At 42.2% G+C, this 19,647-nt stretch overlaps 1 protein-coding gene across 12 annotated transcripts in view; it reads right to left on the bottom strand.

The window, feature by feature from the left end:
* The window catches only part of FNBP1 (formin binding protein 1), a 95,281-nt gene that overhangs the window by 41,593 nt on the left and 34,041 nt on the right, over window positions 1-19,647 (bottom strand). For all 12 annotated transcript variants that reach the window (XM_021414247.1, XM_021414254.1, XM_021414253.1 and 9 more), the window contains 5 exons: window positions 19,190-19,305; window positions 14,727-14,783; window positions 12,045-12,192; window positions 2,817-2,879; window positions 1,898-2,002 (listed from right to left, as the gene is read on the bottom strand). In XM_021414247.1, coding sequence (XP_021269922.1) covers window positions 1,898-2,002; window positions 2,817-2,879; window positions 12,045-12,192; window positions 14,727-14,783; window positions 19,190-19,305 — 489 coding nt within the window. The remainder of the gene's footprint in view (window positions 1-1,897; window positions 2,003-2,816; window positions 2,880-12,044; window positions 12,193-14,726; window positions 14,784-19,189; window positions 19,306-19,647) is intronic.

Here is a 19,647-nt window from a genome sequence, read left to right on the forward strand (position 1 = left end):
ACACAGCCAGGCCGTCTGCTTTCCTGGCCAGATGGATTTTCGGGAGCAAGACTGCAGCAGCCAAGCTGTGAGCGGCAAGTGAAATCAGAACTGCTGCAACAGAAGGAGGGAAAAGTCATCACACCGCTTCACTGGAAACCAGTAGTTTCTGCATCTCCCTGGAGCGAGTCCGCGCGAGCAGCCCTGGCAGCAGCTCCAGGGGAACAATATCTTATTTTCTGGGGGACTTACGTAAGGCAGAGCCTGTCACATGGGTGGAACGCGGCAAAGAAAGGGCATTATTCACAGCCTGGCATGGATGAACCCAGTTTAACACATGCACTTGGAAAACACTGTTCTCTCTGTTCAGTAATATTATTTCACATTCCACTCGTTTTGATAACCTTTTCCTTCTCCATCTACTGCACGGACTGACTGGAAGGTCGACTAATGCCTTCTGCAGAGATCAGCCAACACGCATCGCTGCAATAGACTTTCTGCCTTCCAAGATGCCACCGAGCTTCATTTTGCAATAAGTAATTTACAAATACATGCTATAAAAAAAAAACAAGAACACTAGAGAAACGTAGAAGGGAAGCCCCTCTGCTCCACTTTACAGGGAAAGAGCACCAAGGCAAGGACTGCTTGCTAGAATTTACCAGGTACATTGCCTTCCTCTCTGATCAGAAAAGGCTCGCATTAGAGGTGGAACACTAAGGATTTCAACCCCCTGTTTGCCCCTACAGAGTAGCCATGTTTGTGTTCCTTTAGCATGACCGCAGCTTAGAAAAAAAATCTAGGCTAAGTCCTAATTTTATCTGTGAAATAACACGTTTTAGAATCACTTCATACAGATAAAGCTGAGATGATCCTCCTCTGTCAGGAAAACCTGCACGTGGCCTTACATCTCTGGTAACCCCCTAGACACATCCATCCGTAGAGTGCCCTGGCAAATCCAGAAGGTGACAGAAGATCAGATCTGAAGGGTGAATTTTCAACTAACAGCCAAGCAGCAAATGACAGGACCACAGAGCTATTTGTTCCTTCTGATGTTCAGTAACACTTCAGGAAATTCCCTGAGCTTCTTTCTAACAGCAACCTTGAAATTAAGTGCTGCTCAACTTCCGTGATGCTCAGCACACTAGAAACTTCTTAAGATGCCATGGAAGCAGAAACAAATTCTATTTGATAGCTTCCTAAGATTGAATTAACTGAGAACAGAATGGAAGCAGACTTCTTGAAGAGCAAAATCTACTTTTTTTTCCAGGGGTAATCTTGGACTATAAAGGATTCTTTGCCTATAGTTTAATTTCATTTCCCATTCTTGCAGCAAAATGTTTGACACAAGTAAATTTCAGCTTTTTTTTTTTTTCTTAAGAAACAAACACGTTCAGTATTCTATTTTGTATCTATGTGAACCAAACTTTTCAGTGAAGACAAGACTACCTTTACACATCGTAACATCTTTCTGGTCAGAAAAGCTGTCCTGTGGTAAATTGAGGGCCACAACAGTCCTGGTTCTGCGTCCTGACACCAGGACATCTTTGAAGTGTTGCTCAGCAAGGAAGGAAGTTTAATTCTACGAGGATCACACAGCAACTGCCAACCACTCATCTGCAGGAAGCCCTCACAAGCTTGACTGTTAAAAACTCTGGGGTGCTAGTTAAAATCAATTTTGCATAAGTGTCTTCAGAGCCAGATTGACTATTTTAAATTCTGATACCATCTTACTGAAGAAATTTGACTGCTTGCATTTATAATTTGGATGCAAATACAAGCAGCTGGGGAGATCTTCCTATTTTTAATTAACCTACAGACTGAGGCATTAAGCCTCAGAAGGTTTATACTATCAGCAGGTCTGAGGAACTAAACCTATCACAACAATTTTTACAGGCAGTTTCTCTACCCTCTGGCTTACCTTCTCAACATCTGCTTTTGTAACATTGATATCAGCATCCATTTTCTCAAAATATTGCTGTGCCCGATCAGCTTCTTTGCAATCACGTTCAAATCGCCTTTTGCTCTGGAAGGAAAAACAGGATCTTTCGTTATGGCAAAGAAACACAATTTCAAAATCTACTTAAAAATCAGTAACTGACCCTGAAGTATCTGCTGTAACAATTGAGGAGATTCAGTGACTAGCTTGTTTATATTGGAACACATTTTCATGTTAAAGAACTTAAACACATTTTTTGTTCCATTCTTCAGACTACTTCATTCTCCCAACATCACTGCTATTTCAATATCTTTCCCTGTCAGCATTTCTTCTGCTCTGGTTTACCAAATCACTTCATTTCAACACTTAAATCCCTCATTTCTATAATACACAACAAGGGAGTTTCTAAGATGCATTCATTTGCAAGTAGGGCTTTTAGTTACCCATGTCCCCTTTCCTTATCCTCTCCTCCACCTACAGTTTCTCACCAGTTCATGATGGATGTCGAGGTCCAAATTCCAGTGTATTTACTTCTGAGAAACAGCCCCTTACTCAGGAGTGGATAGCGTTTGATTTATGCATGCAGGATGGAGCTGTTCAGCTCACAGAGGAATATCTGAGAAGGATCCTTAGGGACGCTGCATTTTGATTAACGCTCAGCACGCTTTTCAAGTCAGATGAAATGAAACTTGTAATAGACTGACCCCGTGGAAAGCCAAATGCACTATTTAAACAAATTTTGTCATGCCTACCATCGTATTTTAGACAGCAAAGCTTTAAAAATCACATCTCCCAGCTTTTATCCCTATACCCTTTGTTTTCTAAATATAACGTTTGGAGCAGTCTGTGAAAACAGTATGAAAATGACTCAAGCATCGCATCTGAGGAAATTTCCACTTACAGCTTCAAGCTGTTTCCAGCACGTTTCAATATGCTGTTGGGCCTTTCTGCCATCGTGGAAGTGCTGTTTAGAAGAAGAGAAAAAGAAACATTTTGAACAACAAAAGACCAAATTGCCAATTATGTTCAAGCGGCTCTTTTCTAGCAACGAAGAACAGAATATAATTTTCCAGAATAAAACAGAAATTATTCTGACAGTTGCGTTCTGCAACCCTGGTAAATTGAGCAGGTGTATGATGACTATCTGATGGCTCAGCAGGCTGCAGATGTGTATTTGCATTTATTATAGTGGTTAGTTAGCTTAAATCCAATTAATCCTTTTAGCAATTCTACCTTGTATTATTCGCTGTATCTCGTAATTATTGGTTTCCCACACTATGAAATCTGAAGCACTTGTAGGTGAATAGGATCTCTTTGGTTACTGACTGTACGTTAGCTCTGAATTAAAATTTCTCCCTGCATGGAATTTACCAAGATGCCCTCAATTAGCACATTCTAACAACTGGTCTCGGTCCTGACTTTCACTCAGACTCAACAGAACACCTCTTCCTAGTTTTTGAGTATTTGTGAAGACAACTCTTCATTTCTCGAGAGGTATTCCGCACTTTGGGTCACCCCAGCAGCCATTCTCTCCCACGCATCGTGAGTGTGCACACACCATGGTGTTACAGAAGCTCTGAAATACGAGACGTCAGCTAGCTGCTAAGTGACAAGGAACACATCCTGACACGCCTTTTGCAGCAAGACTCATAATTATATTAATTACAGTCGGTTGAAATAGCAGTTCTTAGCCTTTACACAATGGTCTTCATCAGAGAATCTAATATGCTTTAGATACTCCTCCCTCTATCCTCCACACGCCTCACTTGTCCTCAGGGTAAGCAATTTGTTGAAGATCATTGCATAAATCAATGACACAGTTGTAAATAGGGACCAGAAATCTGAAGGTAGTGCCCAGCTGACTGTTACAACAGGCTGCTCTCCTTACAAAGCCCCTTGCAAAACAAATACCATAACAATCTACAATAGCAAGAGAGATGCCTATCCACTGCATTATTTACTAGCAAGAAGGATGCTTTACTCAAACACAGACATGGTTTTACACAGTAAGCTTCAAAAATAAAGGTCTGATACTGCCAGTTAATCCCTGCAACAGGCACACATTGTCTGGCACATGCAGGATCAGATGGTAACTGCATCTTCAGTAAGACGATGTCAATGTCAGGTTAGAATAGCTGCAAGTTCAGAACAGAAGCTCTCCACAAACCCCCGAAGTTACAAAGTGCTTGTAGGCAGCCTCCTTCCAACTGGCCTCGATGGACTTGGTGCATTTCCCACTGCAGCAGTGGCTTGTTCCCTCTGTCAGAGCTGCTCGTGACATCTCCCTGCTGCCTTTCAGCCTCCACCAGACAAGCCAGCCCTACTGCACGAGAAGTAAAAAGCCCCAAAACTGCAATTCTCTCACACCACATCCAATAGATTTCTAGTACCTTAAAATCATAATAAGCCTTGATGTGTCTGCAAGAACGGACAAGCAATGCACTGTCCCAAGCACTCCAGATAGCGTTACACGCAATCCCAAACCCCACTGCTAAGGGGAGGTGTGTAGCTGTAAGAGGAACATAGGGGCACAATAGTTTGAACGTTCTAGATAGCGCCCACCTCTACACAAACATTCTTCAAGTGGAGAAGAGAGGCACAATGTCAGTGATGCTTTAACTGTGGGCACATGCAGTGCTCAGATCAACTATCGTGCTCCCACCTTCTGTGAGCAGCAATGGGGCTGAGGGCACTGCAGCCCAGGGGCGAGTGACAACCCCGTTTGCCATCAACTCTGACAATACTGGGGGAGCTCAGACCGTGCTGTGCTTCTCCAAAAGCTCAGTCACCACACTGTGACATTTAAACACAAACACAACTGTGAAACTGCTGGGTGGTGGGGAAGATTCCAAGTGGATCTCGGTTCCTTTTGTAGATTCCCATTTCCCTTAGATGCTGTGTGCGACTGAGATGCTCTATCTTCCTTGCTAGGAGGATTTCAGATGTTCACAATTTCAGGCTTGCTTTTGCAATGAAGAGCTTAAAAAAACCTTCCCAAGGAACAACTGCAATTTGACGCCACATTTTTCAACATTTTGCTAATAAGCATGGAATATGTGGAAATCCTGAACAGTGAAGCAAAACAAATAACATTAACTTGGCTGTCTCCGTACTGCACTTCCTGCCTGCTGCCTCCCTCGTCTTCTACTTGTGTGCTTCCCTCTCCTCCACCTCTGACTTCGCTGGACTGGAGGGACTGGATTAGGGAACAGCTGGCCTGCTTGGAGCCCAGTGCTGCCAATGAGCCACAGACCTCAGGGAAGAGCACAGCCCGTTACTAGAACAGAACACAGCTGCATACAGGGGCCGAAGGATGAACTTGAAATCAAAAGCGTATCAAGTAACAAAACTGCCTTCAGCCTTCAGCTCCTATTTTTAAACTCCTTTGTTGTTAATCAGCAGTGTAATTTTTAATTTTTTGCAGGCGCCATCCATCTTCTTGGCCAATTTGTCCTCAGAACCTAGCTGCAAACTGGCCCAAGTACACGGCAGCGGAGCAATGTGCCCGAGCAGGAAGGCCGCACGCTGTTTGGATGTTGCTGCATTCTTGGGAAGTTCTTTTACAGGAATGGGATGTAAAATGGGCCTTTCTGAGGACTATTAAATAGTGAAACCAGTGAGCTGATGTGCAGCGACAGCCTGACGTATGCAGGTGAACCACATTTTGGAGATTCCACTTGAACGCAGTCTGTTTGTTTTCCTGAGTTCAATCATTTTCTACACGTATTTGTAACTCTCAGTTCTTGTTGTGCTGACATACGTATATCCTTGGTGGGGGGGGGGGGAAGAGAGCCACACACGACGAAAAACGTACTCTGTATCCAGAGCACTTCTGCTTTTGCAAGTTTACGCTCAAAGGATGATTTCTGCATCCCCAAAATTCACTTTCATATAGAAGTGACAGCACCGAGGCCCTTTCAACTGCCTGCATTTCTGCCACCGGCTCAGTTTTATGGTTAACAAAAACCTGGGACTACAGTGAAGCGATGTGCTCGGAGTCATACAGGAAGCGTGCAGCTTCCTCAAACCCTGCACTATCTTCAACTTCCGCAAACCCATTTCCTTCTACATGCTTTAAAATCTTCCGATGCAGCAAATGCCTTTGAGCTGTTTGGTTTTTTGTTTTTTTTTTTTAATTTACTAAAAATAAAGATTGATTCCTTCATGATACGGTTTCAAGACGCACGACTAAAAGATTTTTTTTTTTTGTCTTTCCTAATCAAATGAAATAATAATTGGTTATTCTACACGTGGTGATCAAGCAAATAGGAACTGGGCAAATGATTCAGCAAATGGTACGGAAAACTACCACCCCCAGTTAGTCATACACATTTCAGTAATCAATTTAGAGCATTTGATATAATACAGACCTCTTTCCTCCTCCAGACCAAACAGCCAAACTGATACACCCTAATCAGGCTTTCCATTTAAAGCCTCCCAGATTACAAGCAAGATACCAAGGTAATGAATCACACTTGAAGCATGCCACTCAGACATTTGCAACAGTGGTGCTGCTTGTTTAAGTGCCATGGTTTTCTCCAGACTCCTCTCTACTACACTCACAGCATTGGAAATGCACATGAAAAAGCAGTTCTGGAAAAAAAAAATTAACATCTGTGTGGCAGGTTTAATAAAATCAGTAGCACAACGGGTTACAAAACCTCCACAGAAGAAAATCAAGGGAGCACGTAACAATAGGAATGCTCTAAAGCCTTCACTCGCAGGTAAACTAGGAATAAAATACCACAGTGATAGGTTTGGTTTTGATAGTGTTCGCTCCTTTATCTCCCCAAACCACCTTTTAATCTACACTTTAGTGACTTACACTAGCAATCACCATGCCAACTTCGAGATTTTCCTGAAAACTACTTTATCCAAGTATGAGACCTACTAAATAGCTTAGAACACGGCATCAGCAAAGCCCAAGCCACACGGGCTACGTGACCACACTGCTCCTTTTTCCTTATGCACTGAAGCACAATGCCCTTAGGATGCTGACAGTGCTCTGAGCACCCTTTGCCAGGCACCTCCATCCATGACTATGGAGGCTCCAAAGAATCCCAGCTCTAGGAACACTTTGTACAGCACAGTAAAGGAAGCAGAGTTTTAGGAAGAGCAGGAAATCCAGGCGACGACAAACTGTACGCCAAGCATTTCATTTCTAAACCAAGCCATACCAGTCGGTGCGCTGTCTTTGTCACCGTGCTGCATTTGGAACAGCTGTGGAGAAATGCTGGCTGCTGGGCAATCAAGACAAAACTCTCATTGACTTTTGTTAGGCTCAGATTTCATCAGCATGGATGAAAACCCTGGGAGCAGCTAGCGAGTCACCTACAATAGAGAGCCTGTTACTGCCAGCACCACTACGAGAAGTAGCAGGGGGAGATGTTTGCCAAGTTTTCTTGGTACCCATAAGGGTTTATAGAGCCACGGGGCTCATGGAGTAGACAAGAAAAGCTTGGTAGAAGATGACTTATCTCCTTTCTTTGAGAGACCCTTTGAGAGCGTTCCAAGAAAAGCAAGATGTACTTAGAAGTGTCTTACACAGAACCACACAATCCAGTGATTTTGCTGAGGAGCTCCTGGGCAGTTTTAAATGAAAGGATTGCCTCAGCCACTCAGAACACCAGCATGACAGCGGGGCTGCTTGTGCTGGACCAAAACCCAACCATGGGAAATAATTGACATATGAACAGCTTCAAAAAAAATTAAAAAATTTAAGCCTTGTTTTTCTTACGGAAGTAAATTGCAGTTGACTGCATTGTTAGATTTAAGACCTGCACATTATCATCTGTTTAAGTTATAAAAATAAAGATCTGGAAAATATATATTATACATAACATAGTCAGAAAAACTATCCTAGTTAGTTTATACGCATAGCACGAGGTTCATCTGACAACAGCCTGTTCAAGAATTTAAGAGATATAGTACAAGGCCATTTCATTTTCCCTTCTGCTTGCCACGTTCAAACTAGATGATATGTGCAGAAACCAGTTACCTTTGACTTTTTGTAGCTGGCATCCTCTGCTCGTAAGGATGGACAGTATAAAGTCAGTCCTAGCAATGTAGTACTTCCTCCTCTCTATCAAGCTATCTATGCTTTTGTCACAAACAATACTTAAAATAATGGCCAGTGACAAAAGCATTGACAGAGACGGAAGTTAGAGAACATTATTTTTTCCTCAATTTTCCCAGCTTAATTTGCAAAAAGCCTTGACAAATGCTTTTCCTCTCCTGACAGCAAAGATAGGAAATACCCTCTTGAGAATTCTTTGTTTCCAAGAATAGCAACATGGTCTTGAAGTCTTACCATTCTCACTGGTAATAACGTAGTGTAAGACAGTCCTATGAATGGTGACATGAAATACATGCCTATCTTTGCACGTTCATCACAGCGTCTCCTTAATATTGTGACATAGCCTCCTTCTGCTGTGCAATCTTCAGAGTGAACATTATTCACCTCAACATGTAACTATGCTGAAACAAGTTTGAATCTAAACAGAGTTGATGTTAATTCAGCTGCAGTTGCCTCCTGAAGCGGTGCATGCCAAAGCACAGACTACCAAGACCTATGTTTCTCAGGCTCCAAGACTGTATTAGCCACACAGGCAAATAGAACAAGCTATCGTGCCTACTTGGAGATGTGAACAGGGACAATAAGGAGCTAGAAGACACCAGCAGTAACGCTTACAGTAACTCGCAGGTTCGTGGTCCACAGTCACACAGCCTTCCTTACACTGCAGTCCTGCTGGGGTCACACTGCAGAATTGGGTACCTTCCCAGAATCTCCCACAAACGTGCAGTTTTCTTTCTGGTCATCAACTGTTCCAATAACCTTCTACCTGACAATGTAACATATTATTCATTTCTAATTTAGATACTCTATTTAAATTAAATATCTTACTCCCATTCATTTGGGCCATAAACTATAAGTGATGACAGAACAAGAGCTGGGGAAAGTTCAGTTGGAATGCCATCAACCCCAAGTTTGAAGTATGGCAAAGCATTTCCTATCAACACATCTCTTCCTACTGCCTGCTTTGCCTCTTGAGTTTGTAATTTCTGAAAGACAGCAACGTTCCTCTGTACCTCTGCAAAGCGCAGCTCCAAACACAGGCCTAAAGGCACATCCAGAGCTCAAAACGGAAACGCCATTGTGCACATGACAGGGCTCTACTCTGCCATCCCGTTTCATGCTTGCACGGTGCAACACTCCACGAGAAATCCTGCTGAAAACCACAGGACTATTAGCAGAACAGGGCACTATTCAGAGTGAACGAATGTGGCAGAATTCCTCCAATTATTTACTTTTCATCAACACCTGAGAGTCTCCAAGAAACAGAAAGCTCTCTGACACGTACACCCCCAGTATGAATGCACACAGGGAGGGTGCACATGCTCCACTATGAAGAACCAGACCATTTTTGCCCCCGCAGTATCCATAAGGATGCATTCATTCCCTGCTCCGCTTCTATCCTGACACAGAATGGAACGTATTGACACCAGGTAAATTCTCTGCCAACCACAGGGTCCCAGTGCTGCACCAGTTCAGTCCGCAGCAGAGCTCCTGGCTTGTACTTTACTTTCAGGCTCGATTGTATGGAGCCAGCCGATGCCCAAGGGGAGGTGGAGGTAGAGGTGAAAGCAGAAGCGGTAACAAGAGGGACAGTTCATGACTCCCAAATACATTTTTAGCAAAGCTGATGTGAGAGCAGTGGCTACCTAGAGACAGACAGCAGCTGCTGCCAGAGAGGATCCAGCTTGTGAGCAGAGTTCTGGAATCAGAATTGTCCCAGGAATGAATGTATGAGTTCCTACCCAGACAAATTACAGCACTGAGGGCCCTCCTTAGCCAGAGTTGAGAAAATACCTAAATTACCTCTCTTGAGAACACAAAAGCACGTGTTGTCTAAGATCAAGAGACTCCAGAAAGAAGTGAAAGTGAGGAACTGTACTTTTAAGAGTTTCACTTCACTGGAGAGCTGGAAGAACTGAAACAGCATGGGGAGTTCTTCATCTTACACACAGACAACGTAGGTAAAGAGGAGGCTGGAGGGATGCCTAACTCCAGAGACTGCAGGGACAAGACACATTGCCTGATGCAGTGTTAACATCAGTGGGGACTATCCTACGGAAGAGGAATGCACAGCAAAATAAAACTGAACTTGTGACTGACATGGTTCTATTTTTCAGGCACTTAGACACTTGAATACTCAATCCAAGTGATACAAGATTGAAAAAGAACATGGCTCTCCCAATTCCTGTCTGTGGTCCTAACCTCAGGATCATCTTTTACCTACAGCTTACAGCAGCCTGTACATAACAGCTGATTACGTATCAAACAGTGAGCATGAGTGCTCTACCAGCAACGTTTCTAGAAGTTCCAAGCCATTCATCAATGCATATCACATGAGGTTTTGCCACAGCATCAGACCCCTGTGATATTTGCACAACAATCGCCTTGCAGATCCGAGCGTGATGGATGCATTTGTGTTTTATGGTATGAAATACGCCTGAAGGGAGAAGCAATTTCCTTTCAACACCATTTGCTCACAGATGATAAGTCCAAAGGAATCACTCAAGGATTCATAATTCACACAGTTTATACTCGTGTTACAAGAACAAGACAAGCATGACTGACAACTGCCTTCTGCTAAAAGCTGACTTATCACCAACAGCAGGTAAATAGATCATTACACCCTTTTGGTGTTCCTATGGTGCATCACTGGACTGATATTAAAATCATTTGTTTGTCATTCATCCTGTGAGCCAAACTTATGATAAAGCTCTACACATAAAACAAACAAGCAGTGCAGTTAGTGCTCACATTCCTTACAAGATACCAAGCCCCTCGTAATTATATTTAAAACATCTAATAGATATTCCAATCACCTTATCAATCCTTGTAATTTAGAAATCAGGTAACAAAATTAGAAGCGACAAGCAAATGCCATACAGATATTCTTCTTCTTCTGTGGCTTTGCATACTGTGCAGAGTTCACGCAGAACAAAAGGCCATACAAATGGCTGAGGTCACTCCCCTACCCCAGCTATATGCAAAACACACTTCCATGCTGCTGGCCAAACGTGCCCCTGAAAGATGACACACCATTCTGCAAATGAAAGGTATGTCTGCATATTCCATTGCTCTGTTGACAGACTTATTCTCATACTAAACTTAGGAAAATATGGAAATTTTCAGACTCTGGTCTCGCAAAGCACTTCAACACACCCTTAACATTTAGTGGGGCTATTTATAAATGCTTAAGTTTTTGCTGGACTAGCGAGAGTACTTTTCACTTTCCATCTCAGACCAATAGTTTGGCTACTGTATGGAAACATGAGATGCAGCCTGATGCTCCCTTGCCCTGCTGAACTTTGCTTAGCCATTTTACACCTGGTTTACAAGTAATCTTAACAATAATGCTTAGAAACAGTACGTTATGCCCACTCATTCCAAGGATAAGAGTTCAAGGCAGGGGGAAAAAGCCATCACATCTCGACTATATACCTTTCAGAGTTGGTGACATGCAAATTAACAAGCTTCAAACACTTATGGTAGCAGGCACACGGGTTCATAAACTATTATTTAAATAGAATACTACAAACTCCTAATTTTAGCTGTCTCAAAAGTGACAGGTCGAAAGAAGAAGATTCCTCCCTATCACAAAACCGAAGCAAACCCTGTAGTTCCCATTAGCAGACTGTTTTTAAGAAAGTTTCGTTGACCAGATCTGTTTGAGAAGCAGGAAAATGTGAATCAACTTCCTATTAATTCTCTCAATCGGTTTAGTAATACAGCTTCCCTGTTTATTTCATGCTTCACATGGTGCTGCTGGACTCTTCCCTACACGAGCTCTTGGCCAACAGAGCCTGAAGCACAGATGGGTCTCTGACCTTATTTAGCAGGCATCCTCCTGAAGGCGTAGCTGTCTGATTTTGTAACATCTGATTCAAATGGTTCCGTGATTTGGCCAGGGCACGTAACCCACTTTTTAAACGCCTGGTTCATTAATAAAGCTCGTGTTTATTAACTGCACATTAATTCTGCTTAACGTTCAACTCCGCTACCGCTAATTATCTGTCTTATGTAGCGATTAATTGTGAATAATAAAAAACATTCAATTACCGATTTCCTCTCCTGTTTCAGCTCCTGCACATAGCGTGTTAACTCTCCAATGATAAGAGAGGTCATGTTCTCTGAAATGACCTCGTGCTGTCCGGCATAGTCATTCATTTCATTTAAAGTGGCTAGGAAGGCTCTAGTTGATGTGTACCTGCAGAGGACAAAAATGCATTTTGCTTTTAGTCCCTTTCTTTTCAGAAATACACACTGAAAAGGGAGCTTGAATCCTTCTTAAGCATCTACAATTGCTGCATGAGACTAAATACGGATTAGCACAGTTTCACATGAAAGAGTTTTTCAAAAGAAAGCCCGTCCCACACACTGACAGTTGTCTGATAAATTAATCTTGATTTAGACAGTTTGACATTGGCTCTTAAAATACAACACTTTCCGAGTGCCAGATGTTTTATCAGCGCAGCTCTGGGACTTCACTAATCTTTACTCACCAATCATTTTCTAGTTACACTCTTTTCAAGTCCTACACTCCAGGGCACAGAGTCATCAGTGTGCCCTACCTGGCAAAACCCAATCCAAGCAACCAGCCTTTGGTAGCACAATACAGAAAAGAAAACTTCCAAGTGCCAGCTGGATGTAGATTAGCTATAATTTACAAACTTTTCAGAAAAACAGTGAGTTTACTAACCACGTGTTCACCGTAATCTCATATATATATAAAAAATATTTAAACCTTCCATTGCAAGGTTTATTTTTTCATATTAGATAATCTCCCGTACAACATTTCATGTATTATTAAAAGGAAGAAATGAACATCTGTGCACACAATTTCAAAAACAGCAGATTATGTCACTGGCCTATTCAGCAGTGAGCCAACAGAGCTGCATTTGAATTCCTCTGCTTGTGCTGGTCAGCTGGAAGACAGCTGCTCTGAAGCACTGCACTTGTAAATACTAGCAAAACTATTAATATTAATAGTAGTTGTCTGCAATAAAAACATCATCTTTAGGGGAAGATCCAGAGAAAAAGGGGAGAAATTTAGAGGTCAAAGAGGAATGGTATGACTGGGAAGGAAAGGCATTAGAGGAAAAAGAAAAAAACAAGGAAAAAAACTTAAGAGACCCAAACACATATGAACAATTGTTGCAAAAGACAGGGGATCAAAGACAGAGCTACAGACTGACAATAACCTTGAAAACAGGATTTCAGACAGGTTATCTCAATGCAGCACCCAAAGGCAGCATGACAAACCCCCAGATGTTATTTAGAGACAGGGGAAGTATGCTGAGGTGAACACTCTATTTAAAAGGGCAAGGGATACACAGAATCCTCTGTGTCACATCACATGAGTCACTCAGCTCCACTGTCCTTTTACTGCAGATGAAGATGCGTTAAAAATAAAAAAGAAGCACCACAAACCCTAGTAGTAAACTCAAAATACACATTTATGGTATAGCTACCCAAAGGCATATTTCTTCCTAATCCCAAGAACAGAGCAAAACAGCCATTGTGCTGGTAATATGAGCTTCCTTGAGTAAATATCAGTGTTTCATGAAACAATAGCATCAATAACTGATTCCCACACGATGTTACTAAAAATAAATCAAAACCAAAATGAAAAGGCTGTTATCTTGGTTAATGTGAATGACCAGAGCGGCTGTACACAGCAGGTGGGAGGGGGGTTCTGACCCAAAAATCTAAATTAGTACAATCACAGAGCTGGACTTGAATCCAAACTCACGTGAAATGTTTCAGATTTCAAGGTCAAGGGTTCAAGTCTGCTGCCAGGCTCTAAGAAAGCAGAGCAGCCTCCCACAGTGCAAGGCTGCAGGGTCAGAATGTTCCACGGTGCCTTCGTTCAGAGCTGATGCATTACAAAACACTGAAGTGGAGTAATTTTAGAAAAAGTCAGAGTGCTCTAAGGAAAAGGTTACAACTCAGGCTTAGAGCTCGACCATTGGAAAGCTTCTCTTCTAGAAAGTTCTCTTTAAAGAATAACTTCCATCCAGGGAAGGAATGTTTTTAACGGCATGGTTTACTATCAGCCACACGTGCTTCCAGTGTCACAGAGTGAAGGAGCTGTGCTCTGACACTGCAGTCGCTCTCTGCAAATGCTATATCAGTCCCCTGCCACCAGGGAGACACAGTCCAAAAACCTACAGCAGAAGCTGGTGGCTGGGTGATGCAGCTTCCTTCAGTGGCAGCCAGTCACGTGTTCATACGGTCTAGGATGCTGCCTGTACAAACTACATCTCCTGCTCTTCAAGAGCCACCGATTTCTCTTGTGGTGTTATAATATGATCCTTTAAGTAACATACTAATCTGCCTTGTCAGTCCGCTGGAGTAATTTAATACTTGTACAGACTGCCCAAGTTTTATGCTAAAATTAACAATGGCTTCTGTTGCTGCTGGAGCTCATTAGAGTTTGGCCATCCACTTCAAAGAACTGGGATTGAATAGTCTGGCTTGAAGATTTTAAGGTACGTAGAAAAAATAAAAATAAAAAAAAATAAGAAACAGCACCCAGAACATTCAGAGGGAATTGAACAGTTACAGGCCAAATCCAAACTTCCTTACAACTCCACTCCTTAACAGCTACCAGATAAGACTGCTTCTGCAGGTACAGCCTCTGTATTGCTTTGCCTGACTAGCCAACTCCCAGCAGGTGACCAAGCCTTCTCCCCCTTCCTCTATCATGCATGCTCACCTAGCAGTATATCAGGAACGTACCTGTACTCTTCCTCTTCTTTGGAGTTCTTTTTGGGTTGATATTTCTTTGACAGATTCCTAAAATTAAAAACAAATAAAATTAAAAATCCCCTTCAAACTACGTGGATAGTGTTGGCATGCACACACAAACAGCGGCGCCCAGTTCCTGCTTGCATTCTCTAGCTATCTGCCTTGTCACTGTGACTATTGCAGCAGCACCTGCAGGGCCCGTCACACGGCTGTGCTTCACTCTGCATAACTGCAGGAAGTTCTGGACCTGAGAAATTCATAAATTCAAGTCATGAAGTTAACACACCCGAGCTCCAGCTCTGCTGAAACACAAGTCCCATTCACTTTGCAGTCCTTCCACTGATCCTCAGACGCACACACAAGCTGTAAGAAGTGCACCCAGCAGAAGGTGCTATTCCATCCCCAAAGCAGCCAGCTCGGTACGGTGCCATTCCTGCAGGAGGTGACACTCGTGACAAATCAAGTTTGCTCATCTCCTGCAGGATGCTTCCAGGGAGGAGAAGCAATCTTAGTAAAGCTGTGGGAAGCTGCACCGGGATCACAGAACGGGGATCATTCTGTGATCATTAACTGGCAGAAACGTGAAATGTGATTATCCCAATTAGCAGAGATGATTGCAACTCATTACTACATATCCAACTAATGATTTCATTTTAAAACACTCATATGCTTTTCCAGTGATTGTACCTTGAATAAAGAAGTTGAATGTAACTTGGTTAGCACATCTACCTTACAATACAGCTTTCATTTTCCTGAAAGTTCAATGTGAGCCCCTAGTCAGCAGCAAATCTAGGCTTTAAAGAATGTGGACTGTCTGCCCACCACTCCGCACATCTTGCTGGTGCTTAAAGCTCAGATTACAAGGCATGCTTGGACTATGGCAAATATAACTCCATGCATGTTTTAAACAATGCAAACCTGAGAGCTGACAAATATTAGCAATTAAGACCGTTTCAGCGCTGCAGTACTGGGATCTCCTGCACTCTAAACTCAGCCTTTGTCCAGTCTGCCTTCCTGCAGCCTCTGTTACCCCTCAGTGAAACAGGAACCATTTGTTTTACAAGCTTTACAACTTGTTTTTACTGATTCCAAATGACATTCAAGTGGTATCGACTGAATCACTGTCAGAGGGACCACAAAATGTCACTGGCCTACATATGCCAAACTCTTTGGAGAACTCCCAGAATGCATCTCATTGGAAAACAAAACAGAACACACCATTACCAACCCTGCTTTTTCAGGGATGTAACCCAATCCCTGCTGCATGCTGTTTTTTACTGCTAACTGGGAGGCAGCAGGGCGTCTTGCCTCGCATTTCTTACTCATGTTGTTTTCCCTATGGAATTAAGCAGCATCTGCCCAAACAGAGCAGTAGCCAGAACCCTGTCAGACTTGCAAAGGCACGTGTTCCTCAAAATATAAGTATCCCTCCTGGGAGGCCCCCAAATAAGTATCTCTGTGCCTTCCCTGAAAAGAGGATGCTCTGGAACAACAAGCTTTTCTCTAGTTCTGCATACAGCAGTTTCAATTAAATGTCAGCTCAACAAATATTGTGCAAACTGTTCTGTGTGATTACAGTAAGTCTTACAAACACTCTGTATATCATAGAAATGCCTCCATAAATCTGCTTAAAGAGGAAAGTAAAAAACAAGGAAACCCATTGAAGACTACACTGTAAGGTATTTTCACATGTACAGAATGCATGCCTCCCTTCATGGTCAATATAGTGCTGCTCAGTTAATTCTGACATACAAAACTATTGTCTGCTGAGCCTCTGAAGGTAAAGAAATACTGCTGGGATAGGGCAAAAACCAGCAGGAAGTATGCTTTCACAGGAAAAGAATTTAGAAAATATAGTAAGGATTAGCAACCTGGTTAAACATTTTATTGGTTTTTATGTACTTCGTAACGCACATAGGAAATATGCATTCTATTTATTTGGATTTATTTACTTTTTTCCTCTCCTTCCTCCCCCCTATCAAAATGGTATGCAAAGCTTTAACCAGGATACACACAAAAAAACAGAAGTGATACTGAATCCAGAAGTGATACTGAATCCATTAAGAGCCAGGATGACTCTCACACGCTGAAGTTCAGCATGCAATCACACAGTGTCACGACCAGAATATCGGCACGTCTCACGTTCGAGCTCACAAAGCAATGACCTTCAAATCTAACTGTGATTAAAGAAGCAACTAAGACATAAGATGACAGATCAGCAATAAAATAGCAATTCCAAAAAGATTCTCTGCTAGCCTGTGCACCTGTCTCTAATTCACATTTGTTTGCCCTTCATTCAGCATCACTCTTCTGCCCTTCCAGCTTGCCTCTTTGTTCCCTTACTTCCACTTCTTTGACATCTTGTTCTTCCTCCCACATTTATCGTACATCAGAGGTTCCTGATCCCCAAAGTATCCCGGCATATAAGGCATTTTCCATCTGTCCTCCTCAAAGCTACCTATCCATCTTCACATCAGGCTTTTGACACGTTCTGACGCTCAGTTGGTGTGCAGTAACGCAGGTAGCGGCTAGAGGAGGAGGACAAGGGAGCACCACTTTGTCACTGGCAGCAGTGTCCCACGTGTCCACCTCCAGCTGAAGCTCAAAACAAAATGCAGCCATCAGTGAGCCCTCCACTGCAGCCCTTTTATACTAAATCAATGTGACACACCAAAGGTTTGCCACAGGCTTGAGGAAATTTATTAAAAGCAGATGTATGATTTCTTTTTATTTTTAATGGCCAGAACTGTTTTATCTCAACATTTGACAGGTCTGCTTTGCCTTTTTCCCTTTATACTTCCAACTCTTAGATGACTCCAAACAGCACTGTGTTTCAGGGCTCCTCAAGGATGAATGCATTACCTGTCTTTAAATCTTACCCATGGGTGAAGACACAAATGCAACTACGAGCATGGAATTAAATACAGAGAGAAGAAAGAAATAGACTCAGTTTGTTCTGTAAGTCGGAGACAGAATAAGAGACAAAACTCAGGGGTTCAGAGCCTCTGAATATCTGTGACTATCTTCCTTAAACATATTGTTTATTCACTTTATTTCACAGTTATGCTCCTTATACCTAAAATTCATCATCCCAAGAAATTCAGAGGTTCAAGGGTGTAATTCTCTGTAAGACAGACTTACTCACACAGATACTGTGCTGGGCTTTCCCGGTTTACTCATACTACGTTTCTTCCAGCTCACTTTGCCTTTATAATTCAAGCTCATCTCCATAGGATGTGAGCAATTTGTTCCTGCACAACTCATTTTCAATTTCCTGCTTGTCTATAGCAGATACCCCGGGGAATCCTTGTGGCATTCCCCTGAGAAAGCACATAACCATAAAGGCAGGGCTTTATCAACTACCAGCCCCTAGTAAATAACAGGCCATTGCTCATCTCAAAAGCCATTCTAAAAAAAAAAAAAAAGCATCAAGAAAATCTGGGTTGTGTTGTTTTTTTTTTAAATAGACATTGTGCTTTGTGTACATACAGATCAACCAGAAGCACAGATCTCATTCTTTATAAATACTGAGAAGATGGGAGGAGTTCTGATGCACGTAATCATGCAGAACACAAGGTTTGGATGTATCGCAGGGGTTAGGAAGCATTAGCCCTGCACTCCACTCCCTGCTTAGCTGCCATTCCCACCACTGCTCCACTCCCTCTCTGTCCCCCTGGGTGGGTAAGAGCTAGACAATGTGGGAGGGTTCTTCATCCCCTTTCTTCTCCATCCACACAGGATCTGACCAAGAACCCTGTTTTCTGGGTCAGGTTAGCAACTCCTCGTATCCTTGCCTACAACCCGAATTTCGTGACAGAAAATACATAGCAAGGACTTCTAGTAATGTAGCTGCTTAAGATAAATTCAGAGGATTTCTGCTCTGTTCAGGAGACACATTGCAAGAACTTTTGGCAAGATTGTAAAACTGTCAAAATACAAATCTCAGGCTGCAATCTGACTCATATGCAGACTAAATTTCCAAGTGTTGAGACTGGCTTTCTGGCCTGCAGTTTCTCCAACACCGGTTTATGAGCCTGTCATACAAAGAGAAAAAAAACAACAATCCTAAACTTTGTCCTACAGCAAATTATCATTGTTGCGCTGAATTCTTAAACCTTCCAGAATTTATGTGCAGTTGTAGTTTCATGGGAAATATTACAAGGTTATCCCCCAAAGCCTGAGCCTTTAACCATGAGCACATCATGAGTAAGCCCCAGTATGCTCCTCAGCCACCTAAATAACTCCTCTGTTACAAAGCACATGATTTTTCTCAGAGCTAAGAACAGTCCGTTAAATTAAATTTAGCTTTCAGTTCTTTAAATTAAAACTATCCTCCATCTAAAAGCAATCATTATAAACGAAGCAAATTACTACCACTGCGACATGCATTTACAGATGACTACAGGCACTGAACAGACGCAACTCAAAGAGCAGACCTTTGCATGACAACTTACCTAAGCTGCTTTGCATAGCTGAGTTCAATCTCTGTTCTCTCTTTGACAAACTTGATGTATTTTTCCAGAACATCAATCCCCCACTGCGTGTGTTTTTCTAAATTGTCAAACTGGTCCTGCAAGGAATCATAATAATAAAAACAAGTTTAGTCTCAATCAAACAAGGTAACTAAAAGTGATTTCCAAAGCGCATATCACTTGTTATACTGCTGTTAATATTTTCCATTACCACAGTTGAACATTTTTTAGCAGCACTGTTGGTTCTTACACCAACAGAATTCTATATTTTAACATGAGATCAGTAATGCTCTTCATTTTTCATTTCTAAATCAACTCCACTTCACCAAAGCCAGCTTTCTAATGCAAAGACATAATAAAACAAATGACAAGAAATGGATTCCCTGACCAGTTTTTTTATTTTACACCAAAGAGTTCTTAGAAGTTCTGTGAATCTGAGG

This window comes from Numida meleagris, chromosome 16 (assembly GCF_002078875.1).
Source record: "Numida meleagris isolate 19003 breed g44 Domestic line chromosome 16, NumMel1.0, whole genome shotgun sequence".
Lineage (NCBI taxonomy): Eukaryota > Metazoa > Chordata > Aves > Galliformes > Numididae > Numida > Numida meleagris.